General features: G+C 44.4%; 1 protein-coding gene across 3 annotated transcripts in view; it reads left to right on the top strand.

The window, feature by feature from the left end:
* Positions 1-12,446, top strand: part of LOC126638932 (contactin-4) — a 269,307-nt gene that overhangs the window by 169,671 nt on the left and 87,190 nt on the right. For all 3 annotated transcript variants that reach the window (XM_050313252.1, XM_050313250.1, XM_050313251.1), the window contains one exon: positions 110-285. In XM_050313252.1, coding sequence (XP_050169209.1) covers positions 110-285 — 176 coding nt within the window. The remainder of the gene's footprint in view (positions 1-109; positions 286-12,446) is intronic.

Here is a 12,446-nt window from a genome sequence, read left to right as displayed (position 1 = left end):
AGTCAAAGGCGTTCTAAATCTCTCCTTATTTACTTCGTGCTGTAGCTTGAAATACCCAAGAGCCTCCATTAATATCAGCAGAATGTAACTTTGGCATTTTGTGCTCTAGGTGGAAGTTAAATGGGACCAGTATTGACGTGGGGATGGATTTCCGCTACAGCCTGGTGGAAGGCAACCTGCTGATCGATAATCCCAATAAAACCCAGGATACTGGAACATACCAGTGTGTAGCAACAAACCCGTTCGGAACCATTGTCAGCAGAGAAGCAAAGCTTCAGTTTGCCTGTAAGTAAAGAGGGCAGCTTCTCTTCCCTCAGCGTGCTGGAAAAGCTGGGATAGGCATCTCCTTTGCAGCCTTTCCTAACTGGTTATGGAGTGTCCTCAGAGCTGTTCGTGGAGCCAGAGAAAGAGGGGAAATGTGAATAAGGAATCTTGGTTTATCTTTATTTAGCTAAAACTATACGTAGTATGCAGAGTAAAATATTTTTCGGGGAAAGGACCTTCTGGGAAAGGATCTGGTAAATGGGATCTCACAGGGGTTTTTTATTTTCCTTGGAGAATTAAAGCTTCAAACTGTTAGCAGGAGGATGCTCTCTGTGAGGAGTGAAGTCACAGGGACAGATTTCCCGAGTCCTGTGTGTCTGTGGTACAGGTGCTCTCAGATGTGGGGATATTTTGCGACTCCGGGTGTAAAAGGGAAAATGGGCTTTGTTATTTATTTGGGGTTAAATCGGAGTTGCAGCTTCCTGCTGAAAAGGGAGGATGGGAAAAGGCACAGATCTTGCTGTGAATGAGCTTTATCTGAACTTCTGTACAGCCATTCTGAGGATGAAGTCTGGGAGAGTGGGCAGACGATGACTCAGGGCCACGAGTCATCTTGTTTTCTGCTGTAGTTGTGAAGGTGAAGGCAGAGAATAAATACAGGGGCTCATTCATCCGTCATCTCTGATTTCTCTGTGCTGTTGTCCTGGGAGGGGTGTACACAGCAGAACAGTCATTACAGCAGGAGCTGCTCTGGAATATCCTTGGAGGAGCGTGCAGGAGTTCAAGGCAGACCCTTCCCAGACACAAAGCTCTCAGTAATGGAGAGCTTTCAGCAGGGCTTAATGAAAGGTGCTTTTGACTGACTGGTAAGAGAAGTTGATGTGCTCCAGCTACAAAAATGAGAAGATAAAAATGCCAATAAACCCCAGGTTCACACTCTATAGAGAGATGATTTGTAATGAGAAATAATACAGAGGGAGAAGTCAAGTCCTCTGTCTCCCTGTGTAGTTTACAATGTATTACCCTCTTGCTGATGACCTGCGTGAGTTTTTCCATGACTGAAGGTGCCTCTTCACCGGGGATGGGTAATAAACATCTTCCTCGAGGCCCGTTCTCATCGCTCCCCATTTCAGTGTGTCAAGGTGATCGCTTACAAACCCCACCTCGTTCTGCTGCTCTGGGCACACGTGTCCTGCAGGGGCTCTGCCTTCGGGGCTGTGGCCACCACCAGCTCCCAGGGCAGCCTGGGGAGCAGCACCCTCAGGGCAGAGCCCTCCAGCACCCCATGGCAGGCTCAGATGTTTGCTGAGTTCAATCACTGGAGGACAAGCCAGGTGCCAGGTTGCAGCTCCTCAAATGCAGGTCCTGGGCTTCAAAATTTGAGATATGGGAGTAGAAGGGAGGATTCTTCCAGTCCCACAGAGAGTGGGGAGGCCCTGGATACCTGGAAGTGTCCAAGGCCAGGTTGGACGGGGCTTGGAGCAACCTGGGCTGGTGGAAGGTGTCCCTGCCCAGGGCAGGGGTGGCACTGGGTGGTCTTTAAGGTCCCTTCCAGCCCAGACTATTCTGTGATTCCATGATTCCTGTGATTCCATGATTCCTGTTGCTGACAAGTGCAGTAGCCACGGACCAGCTGAGTGGAAACACCTCATCTTCTCACATATCTGGTTTGACTGATTCCTGGTTAAGAAGACTGGACTCAAAAGCTTGTTCTTTTCCAGTTAAAGTAGTGGATAAATGGATACATTTTCTATTCCTAAATTTTACTTTAGGTTGATAAAACACTGTAATCAGATTGGAAATATTTGGATTAAAGAAATAAAAGTTAGGGTTTTTCAAGGTGGGCTCTGTGCTTTGGGAAAACAGCAGATCTTTTTGTCTTCCCTAATCAAAGGGATTGCAACCAGAATTAGCTGGATTATGAAATACAGAGTGATTTAAGTTTGTTGCAAAAGCTCTGCCTCTAAGCAAAAATCAAATTGGGCATCTGAAGCTTCACCCTTCATCTGAGCAATCCCTCATTTTCTAGCCTACTGTGTGGGTTTTGTTTTATCTCCTTTTTGTTTCTGAGGAAAATTAGTGTTGGGTCTTGTGAGACTGATGGCTGGAGGGTTGAGCTTGGGTTTTTTTCCCCTCCTCTTAAGAGTTAAATTGTGAATCTTGGGGCATCAGTAATATATGTTCCTTCTTCAAGGGCTGTGTTATTCTTCTGTAGCCTTTTCAGTGCAGATTAAACTGCTGTTGAGCTATTCAGCCTCCTGTGGAGGTCAGGGAGGGTCAGCAATTTAATCCTTGAAATATGTATTTAGGTTACAAACTCATTATGATAAAAGTCCTAATATTTTCCCCCAATTCTTGCTTTGTGATGTATCATTTACATTTCAAATTTGTCCTTTTCTCTTTTTTTCTTCCCCTTTTTTCTTTCCCCCTTTTTTCTTTCCCCCTTTTTCTTTCCCCCTTTTTTCTTTCCCCCTTTTTCTTTTCCCCTTTTTTCTTTTCCCCTTTTTTCTTTCCCCCTTTTTTCTTTCCCCCTTTTATTCTTTCCCCCTTTTTTCTTTCCCCCTTTTATTCTTTCCCCCTTTTTTCTCTCCCCCCTTTTTTCTCTCCCCCCTTTTTTCTTTCCCCCTTTTTTCTTTCCCCCTTTTTTCTTTCCCCCTTTTTTCTCTCCCCCTTTTTTCTTTCCCCCTTTTTCTTTTCCCCTTTTTTCTTTTCCCCTTTTTTCTTTTCCCCTTTTTTCTTTCCCCCTTTTTTCTTTCCCCCTTTTTTCTCTCCCCCCTTTTTTCTCTCCCCCCTTTTTTCTCTCCCCTTTTTTCTCTCCCCCCTTTTTTCTCTCCTCCCTTTTTTTCTCTCCCCCTTTTTTCTCTCCCCCTTTTTCTCTCTCCCCTTTTTTCTCTCTCCCCCTTTTTCTCTCCCCCTTTTCTCTCTCTCCTCCCTTTTTTCTCTCCCCCTTTTTTTTTCTCTCTCCTCCTTTTTTTCTCTCTCCCCTTTTTTTCTCTCCCCCTTTTTCTCTCCTCCCTTTCTTTTTCTCTCTCCTTTCTTTTTCTCTCCCCCTTTCTTTTTTCTCTCTCCCCTTTCTTTTTTTCTCTCTCCCCTTTCTTTTTTTCTCTCCCCTTTCTTTTTCTCTCTCCCTTTCTTTTTCTCTCCCCCCTTTCTTTTTTCTCTCCCCTCTTTTTTCTCTCCCCCCTTTTTCTCTCCCCTCTTCTTTTTTCTTTTTTTCCAATGCTGCTTGTCTCTGAAATGGAACATATTTTCCAAAGTGAGGAATCTGCTGTGCCACAGTAACAGAACATGGATTAATGATACCCTAAGCCCTGTGCTTACAGCAACACAGGCTTTCAGAAAATAAAGCTTTAAACTCTCGAGTATGGATCTAATAATGGCTTTTCCAAAATGATATATGAAAACACAGCTGAACAAGATTAAATTATGTGCTTTTTATTTTAGGGGCTGGGGCTTAGCTTGACAATTTTATTCACTGTGCTGTAGTTTCTGTTTGGGAACAACGCTGGAATCAATAAGGAGTTATGGCTGGGAAGGAGCGCGGCTCTGACGCGGCACTTTGGAGATGAACCCACCCCTTCAGACATGTGATTAAAGTTGTTTACCGTGGCCTGGATCCTGCTGCCGTTTAGGATGAAGATAAAACTGGTATTGATTTTCAGTGGCACCGGAGTTGGCCCAAACCCCTGGGAAAGTGATGAATTTGCGGGTTGTTCTGCCTGCTCAGCTCCCGCTCCCCTTGGCAGGGCTGGGCTGGGGGCAGGAGGGCTCAGGACAGGCAGGGTGAGCTCTTAGAGGGTGTCCTTGCCAGATTGTTTCTACTGACTCTTAAACGATGTGCAGAGTGGAACGTCAGCTGAAAGTTGTTCGGTCGCTCTCTGCAACTCCCCGGAAGAAAGCTGTGCAGAGGTGGGGGTGTGTCTGTCCTCAGGGAGACAGGACAGGAGGAAACAGCCTCAGCTTGGACATCAGGAAAACATCACTGAAAAAGTGATGAAGCCCTGGCACAGGCTGCCCTGGGAAGTGGTGGAGTCACCATCCCTGGAGGTGTTCAGACAATGAGTAGGTTTGTTGAGCAGAAAGGGGCCAGATATTCCAACCTGGCCCTGGTGGGAGTGGGTTCAGAGGAAATGAGACAGCGTAAGGTTTTCCCTTCTGTTTGTAATTCTTTGCTAAGTGATGTCCAGACCTTTAATGATCATGGTGGGAAAGGCAGGAATCTCCCAGCAAAGAGAATTTCTGTCTTTCTTCCAGCTGATTTATGAGCACCTATAGGGTAACGTCTCCAATTAGACATAACTTTGAATTTATTTTACCTTGCTGAGGCTGCAGTTTGTTTTTGCTGCCAAAGCTTTGAATCCAACATCTTGGCATGTCTCTTGGCACTGCAGAGTCAAACAAAACACCCCAGTGCCCCCCAGCTCCAGGGGTCTCCAGACTGTGTCTGCTCCATCCCCACCTCCACTGGTGGCAGATAATGCATCTGAGGGTGGGGCCAAGCCTCTGCTGTGCTCTCCCGACAGATGGACCCCCATCTTCTCCCGTGGAGCCATCCCTAATGCTCACAGATGAAATGTGCTTTCCCTGCTGTGATAACCAGACTCAATTTGGCCTTAAACTCCTCAGCGGGGTTTGCTGTTTAACCTGCAGATTCCCAGGGATGGTGCTGCCTGCAGGAATGCTGCTCTAAAATAAACCCTCTGGAGAGTGGCTGAGTGGCTGTGTGGTAGCTGTTGCCTTTCTCATCAGCACTGATGTTTGTCACATGCTGTTGATTTTGAAATGGGCACCAAGGAGGAAAATCAAGTGTGAGTCAGTGCCGGGTTTCAGTCGTGCCATTGTTTTGCCCCCTGCTGTTCCAAAATCTGCCTAAAAGTGATGTCTGTGACACATGAGCTGTTAGAGAAATGGGATCTACTTTCCAGGGGGTTTTAGCATTTTACACACTGTGGGACCCCACAAAACTGGGGGACTCCTGGTGTCCTTTCCTCAGCTCTGCCTTCACAGCTTTCTCTGAAATCGTTGCTTTTCCAACCCATGGTAATTTTCTCTGAAGGAGTTTCATTTGAATCTGTAACAGCTCCATGCTAATGCTGTGAGTATTTCCTGCACTTGGCCAAAATGATATTGAGGTATCCAGGGGCATGAGGTGCCAATTTTTAGAGCATAAATGAGATCCCAGAGGAGAGGGGAATAATGGGGCTGAAGGGATGTGTCCTCCAAGGATGCTGGAGCAGGAGCATCACCATGCTGCCCCTGCAAAATTAAATGAAAGGAGCCCATGAATCTGCCTCAAATAATTTAATTTTTTAACATGGCTCAATTTCCCCTCCATACCCCAAAATCTCATTTTTTTCCCATTGAATTCTTCTGGAGCCTCTGCACATCCAGGCCAGACAGAGGTTTTGTTGTGGTGCCCAGGAGTGGCTTTGTGGCAGCAACATGGAACTCTGCAAATAAACATTATTTTAGAGCTTGAATGTGCAGTTCTACCAGTGCAGAGTCCTCGTCTTCCCAGGCTTCCCCATTCCCCTGGGATGTGCCAGCCATCCCTGCTTCTTCCATATGTTAAAATTGTCTAGGCCATCAGATAAGATCTGGGGCTAATTATGACAAATTTGGCTCAAGATTGCATGCATGTAAATTCCCTGATCCTCCTCCAGTGCCTTTTAAAGGAAAAATGCCATTTATATCAATAAATTGTATATATTTTGCTGGTCTTTGCCAAAATCATCTTCTCCAGCTGCTTGGCTCCCCAGGACTGGGCTTGGTGTGAACTTAAGGAGGCAATAAGCACATTTATTTGCATTTTGCCACATGAACCCATTTCCCACTGTTTCTCCTTTGCTGAAATCCCACCTCAGCCCTGCTCAGTGCACTCAGCAGTGTCAGAGAACCAGCTCCCAACCTCTGCTCCTTCACCACGGTCTCCAGTGGGTGGAAAACTAGGCTAAGCCTCACATAAGCTCCTCTTTTTTCCCTTTCTTTTCCCTTTTTTTTTTTTCTTTTATGAATAGGACCAACAGGGACTATGCAGCACAGGATAGATCTATAACCTATTTTACTTTCATCTGGGATAGAAGGACCCTTAACTCAGAAGCAGAGGATTTACACCTGCCTTGTTCCCCCCCCTCCAGGGTTATAAATAAGCTGAATGTGTTATGACTTAAAGCAGTGGCAGGGAATTTGTAAATAATCAGCGCCCCTTGTCCCAAAGCTGGTAATCTTGGGAGACTGCAGTGTTATTTAGGAAGTGTATCTTGGTTTAGATCATGCAGGAATAGCTCTGGAGAGGGCAGGGGAGGTGTCACAGGGCTGGGAGAGCTGCCACAGGTCAGTCACAACACCACAGTTTCTCTTCTGGTTTATAAATTTAAGGGCCAGCAAGGCACAGGCTTGACAGTTTTTTTTCCCCCTCTCCCTCCATATTTATTCATTTTGCTTTAATATGTAAAATAAAATATATTCAAAATATTTTATTTTTATATCTGAGGGCTGTATTTTAAAGAATTAAATGCAGGTGTAGGTGGGGTTTTTTTAAAATAAGCATCCAAGCACCTTGTAAAAACTGATTTTAGAGTAGCACAAGCAACTGAAGAACCATAAGCAAGTGTTTTCATGGTGTATCCTCATCAATATTCCTGGTCTTCTGTGTCCAGTGGATAAAGAACAGGACAAGAAATCAGGAGGTCTGTGTTATTTGCTCAGTTATTAGGATGCTTCTTGCAACACCTCCCTTTTTGCCTCTGAATCTCCGGTCTGTCAAATGAAATAATGCTGTTTGCCTAGGTGAGGAAATAATTATTATCCTTAGGATGATCCTTAGTGATTCCATATCAATGCAAATCAGTATTGTCTCTAAATTTATGGAAAACAGCAGTTACAGGACCCCTGATCAAACTCAGATTATGCCCAAAAGCTGGAGGTGGACTCTGTAAGACAATTTCTGTCCCTGTTGATGGGATGCAAGGCCAGTGCAGAATAACTTCATCCTTGTGGCTGCTTTTCCTTTTTTATTATTTTTTTCTTTCCCGTTTTTCTTGTGGAAAGCAAAAGCAGGGAGTCAGTGTTGGCACGGAGGGCGGCAGAGCTTTAAACGTATTTGTCCAAAGTTGTCCCACGTCACTTTCCCTGTCTGCAGCAAACGTGACTGACATCTCATTGTTCATTAGACACGAGAGATGAACGGAATGACAAAGTGCCAGTGCTCTGGGAGATGCTGCAGAGCATCCTAATGTGCATTTCCAAAGGGGAGCCGAACCACCAGATACTCTCCGAGGATCAGGTTCTCGGTGGGGTTTTTTTCATCTGGGCTTTGATCAAGTGAAGGGAAATTTTTCTTTGAAACTTGTGCCTGAGCTTGTGTCACGTTCCCCAGAGAAGCTGTGGCTGCCCCAGCCCTGGGAGTGTCCCAGGCCAGGTTGGACAGGGCTTGGAGCACCCTGGGCTGGTGGGAGGTGTCCCTGCCCATGGCAGGGGGTGGGATGGGATGAGCTTAAAGCCCCTTCCAGCCCAGACAGTTTTATGATTTTACTTTATTTTATTTGGGGTCTAATTTGCATTCATTTCACTGCACACAGTAAGAAGGTGCAGCAGAGCATGAGCCAGTGGGGAAGCTGTGAGGCATCTGCAATGTTAATGCTCAGACATGACATGAGAGAGCTGTGCAGCATCTCCTGGGCCAGCAGAAGTTCTGCTCTCTGGCTATTGCAAAGTCATCTGTGCTGGAAGAAAGTGTGTGACTAACACTGGGTTTTTTTCTAGGAGAATATAAAAAACTTCTGAGAGTGAAATAACCCCATTTGAGTCAACCCAGGGGGAAATGTCTGCCCAGATTTTGTAGATTAAAGTAATAAAATTTTCAGAGTCCTCAGCATTTTGTCTTAGGCAGAGGAGCAGCTTCAAAACAAATGTTTGAAATATTTCCTGTAGAAAAAAAGGCAGAGAGGCAGCTTTTATGAAATGGGACATTAAGTTAGGGAGGATTTTTTTTTCCTTTGGTAACATCCCAGAGAAGAGTGGTTTGATTTTGGAACAGGAGGAGTGGGTGCCTTCTGGATAAACAAACCACTCTGTCTTTCAGAGGTGGTGGTCACAAAGACTTGGGAAGATTAAAACTGTCCCAGCATGAGAACCCAGCTGGAGACATCGAGGTCCAAGATGATACATAGGTCAGAGGTGTGAGTGGGAAAGATGCACAGGCACTGCCTTGTTTAATTCCCCACATTAATAAAGCCCAAGGAAAAATATTTTCCAACAGGGAGGCAGGGTGGGGAAATGGCAAGGTATTTACCTCTAAAACTCGTTTCTCCCCTTTTTTTTCCTCAGTGAAGTAGAAATCCCAGTGAAATTCCTGTTCTAAAGGTCAAATTAGAAAGCTTTCATCCCCAGCCTTGTAAACTATTTCTCAAATCAGTGACTCTCGAAATTATTCATTAGAACAGCAGCTCTTAAAGTGAAATTCTATTAAGCTCTGGATCAGAGGGGGTTTATCCCAAACCTCCCAGCCCGACGTGTACTCCTGACACAACAGCAAGGACATGGGCTGAAGAACTTAATCTCTGTGTGTTGGTGAGAGGGATGACACAAACCCCTGCTTTTAAAAAGCCAGGTTTTATAGAGACAGCGTTGAGAGGTGTTGGAGCCATAAATATCAGGAGGCAAACCTCGTTGAGTGTTGCTAGTGCAAAAAGCTGCAGCGCCGTTGTGGGTGCCAGTCAGCACTTAAAGGGCTCTCAGCCTTCCTCCCGTGGACAGGCCATGGTTTCTTCCAACCAGTGCCCTCTCGTGTCTGAAATTGATTGAGATGCCCTGGAATCCCCTCTCCAAGACGTGTTTTATGGGCCAAATTAGCACAGTTTACAGTCCACGGCCAATGACGCCGCGTTGTTCCGTGGGCAGCGACGCAAATGTCTCCTCTCTCCATCTGGTTGTGTGTTTTGTCCAGGATGGGAAAGTGTGATCTGTGGTATGTGGAGAGCTATGCAAATGTGATGAAAGCAATTTGGAAGAGGGCACACAAACTATCTCTGAGTAGAAGGTTCTTTATTCAGTCTGACCCAGGACGATTTGGCCAATCCTTCTGTCAGCTTTTTTCGCTTCCATGAGATTTTCATTCCCAGCCTAATCAGATTCCCTTGAGATAAGTCACGTGGTCTTTATTAAAAAGAATAATCTCATTGACTTCAATTCAAGGACTGGATGTGACCTTAAACGTCACTCTGAATTTTAGATTGCTGGGATTATTTTAAAATTATAGCAGGGGTATGAGAAGGCAAAGCCCATTATGATCTGTAAATCTTTTTAAGTCATGCTTGGAAACTGCCTTCAGGTGTCTTGGCTGTATGTGGGTACCAAAGGGGATTGGGCATTTCACATACAGAAAAAGCTCATTACACCTTTCCTAGATCATTCCTTCCTGTTGTATGGGTGCTTTAAACTTTATTTAATATGTGTGATAAAATTGCTGTTTTGTCCACAACAGAATACCCAAAATTGCAGTAAGTGTGTTAGCTTTCTAATTTGTGAATTCTTAGATTATCAGATTCACTTTTAACCATTCAGTTTTCTTGTATCCAAAGTACAGCCAAGCCTCAAGGGTGAAATACCAACCATAGCACCCCATAAAATATAAACAGGCTAAAAGAACTCCTGGGATGCTGATCCAAGGATTTGTAGACCATCAACTGAAGTGTGAGTATCCCAATCAAAGACTTATTTTTAGTGCAGTTAGAATGGCACAATATCCAGTTACTGCTAATTCCCAATAACTCCACGCTTGGATGCACAGGGTGTCACCTCCCCTCTCCCTTCCTGTGCTGCTCCTGCACCTAAACCATGTGGTTCCTTTACCAAGGTTCACTGAATATCTCATTCTGTAGGAATAATGATCCATGGGAAGGTACAGACAGACACAGAGATGCAGGGCTTAGGCTTTGGAGGCTCCTCGCCATTCCCATCGACTCACTGGAGTGATGTCACCACTGTGTTATCAAATTTGCTTTACAGGAGTCTCTAGAGAGAGACTTTTAAGTAAAACACAGTGCAAAAGCCACTAACGTTTTCATTTCTCTCAGCCTGAGTATTAGTCATGTTCTTATTTGGAAATTAAAATTCGGTGATGTAGAAAGAGGTGATTGATGTGTGTATGTTTTTGTTGGAGTGGAATAGAAGGAGAAATAGTTTTGTGTGAGTTAAACAAGAATAATAGGGGAAAATAACATTGACACTGCTTTTCTAATCATTAGGAAAAAACCCTTTAAGTGTAATGACACAGGGCTCACTGTGGTGTGTGAGTTTTTGACAGTGTGTCAATCAGAGCAGTACAGCAGTGCTGTTTCTGCATGATACAGTCACAGAAATTGGCTTTCTAAAGGACATGCAGACACCTGTCACCACCAATTTGGATCATTTACTCCTCATCTAATTTTCTATCATATTTTTTTGGTGGCTCTTAATAGTTCTAAATTAGCCCTCTTGCAGAGAGGGGCCTCTCCTAATTTCAGAACCAGCATAATCACGAAGCCTTTTGGGTTCTAAAAATGCACAGGGGTGAAAAAAATAAAAGCAAACCGTGGAAACCCTCCTTTGGCAAACAAAAGGCAGCAAAACAGAGCTCAGCTTTCAGAAAAAGCAGGGATCTCTGTCAAATCCCCATTGACCTGAGACTCACAGCCTCCTCCTGAGGGAAGGCTCCCTGTTCCAGGTGGGTTCCAAGTCCAGCAGCTCAGCTATTTCAGTTATTTGTAGTAAATAATGGGGACCAAGTGGGCTCATGTCACTGCCCTGCTTGGGTACATGTCTTGGCAATGGAACAAGCAGTGGAGCCATAAATGAGAAGGGATGTAAATACAAAAAGCAAAGGGCAAATATTCCAAGGCCCTCAGCAGTGGGAGGGTGAGCTGATGCATGTCATCTATGAAATATTTCTTTAAAACTTCAATTTCCAGGACTTGCCAGCAGTCACTCAGAAAAAGAAGTATCAAGTTTCATAAACTGCACACCCAGCTAGGTCCTAATAAAGGATAAAAGGCTGCAGCTCTTTTGTTTTGCTTATAATTGGATCTTCTTTGCTGTAAAAATTGTAGGCAAAACTTGGGGAAATTTTTCATTACCCTAGACAAAGTTGCATAATTGTTACTGTGAAAAGCCATATGGTTTTGATTAAAGCTTCCAAATGCCATTTACTGAGACAAACTACCCAGTCTTGAGGGCCTTTGGATCGTTTCAGATTGCTTAAGCTTTTATTAAACCCCACTTGAGGTTTGGGAAGGAGGTCATTTAAAACAATCCCCTCCCCAAAGTGAAAGGCTGGTGGGTTGACAGCTGCTGCTGGCACCTCCTGGGCTTTGCAGTGGTTTTGGGGAATAAGCATCTGTGTCAGACTGGCATCACTCACTGGTACCTGCATAAATTGTATCACTTAACATTAAGGCAGAGTTTTAACAGAGGCTCCAGAAAAATCTCATAATGCCAGAAAAAAACATTCAAGTCCCTATTAAGGGCTGGGTGTTGGGGTGTGTATTGCACTCCAGTGCATTTTGGCACCAGATGTCAGGTTTTAGTGCAAATATTAGCTAATTAAGCCTCTTTTGAGAGGCAGAGTTGAAGTGCTTGTCCTTAGAGAAGCACAAACTTTGTCAGCGAGAACTGAAGTGACTTTCCCAAAGTCACGCAGCTGCTTCTAAACTCACCCAACTCAAATTAAAAAATACACACAACTTTAGACTTATGGGGGTGTGTTCAGCTTGATTGATAGTGTGGGGAAGTTGTTTAAAAGGCATCACCCATTCTTGAAACAAGGTGTGAGCAACTGTTGTTCACAGTAACCTGTGTTCCTGTTCCACCTCCCTGGTGGATTCTCCTCTTTGCACTCAAATCATTACTAATCATGTCCTTTTGTGATGCTGGAGCTACTGGAGCTTGTACAACATTTTTCCATGTGCAGTGGAGTCATTGCTTTAGCTTTTTGTGCTCCCAGTAAGCTTTGGCAGGACGCTGACCTCCAGAATCGTGACTGTTAATATTTTCTTCCTCAGTGCTCCCCTTATCTGGTGGTTTGTGAGTCCCTTCGTTGAGGGGTTTTTATTGAAAAATAAGAACAAAAAAATTTGTGTTTTAATTCAAGGTTTTTGGGCTTGGGGACAAAGCCAAGTGGAACTTAATGCTGTTATTAGGGCAGA

The sequence above is a fragment of the Myiozetetes cayanensis genome, unplaced genomic scaffold (assembly GCF_022539395.1).
Source record: "Myiozetetes cayanensis isolate MyiCay16 unplaced genomic scaffold, myiCay2020 scf18, whole genome shotgun sequence".
Classification (NCBI taxonomy): domain Eukaryota; kingdom Metazoa; phylum Chordata; class Aves; order Passeriformes; family Tyrannidae; genus Myiozetetes; species Myiozetetes cayanensis.
Note: the sequence above shows the minus strand (reverse complement) of the source record. Positions and strands in the feature narration are given on the sequence as shown.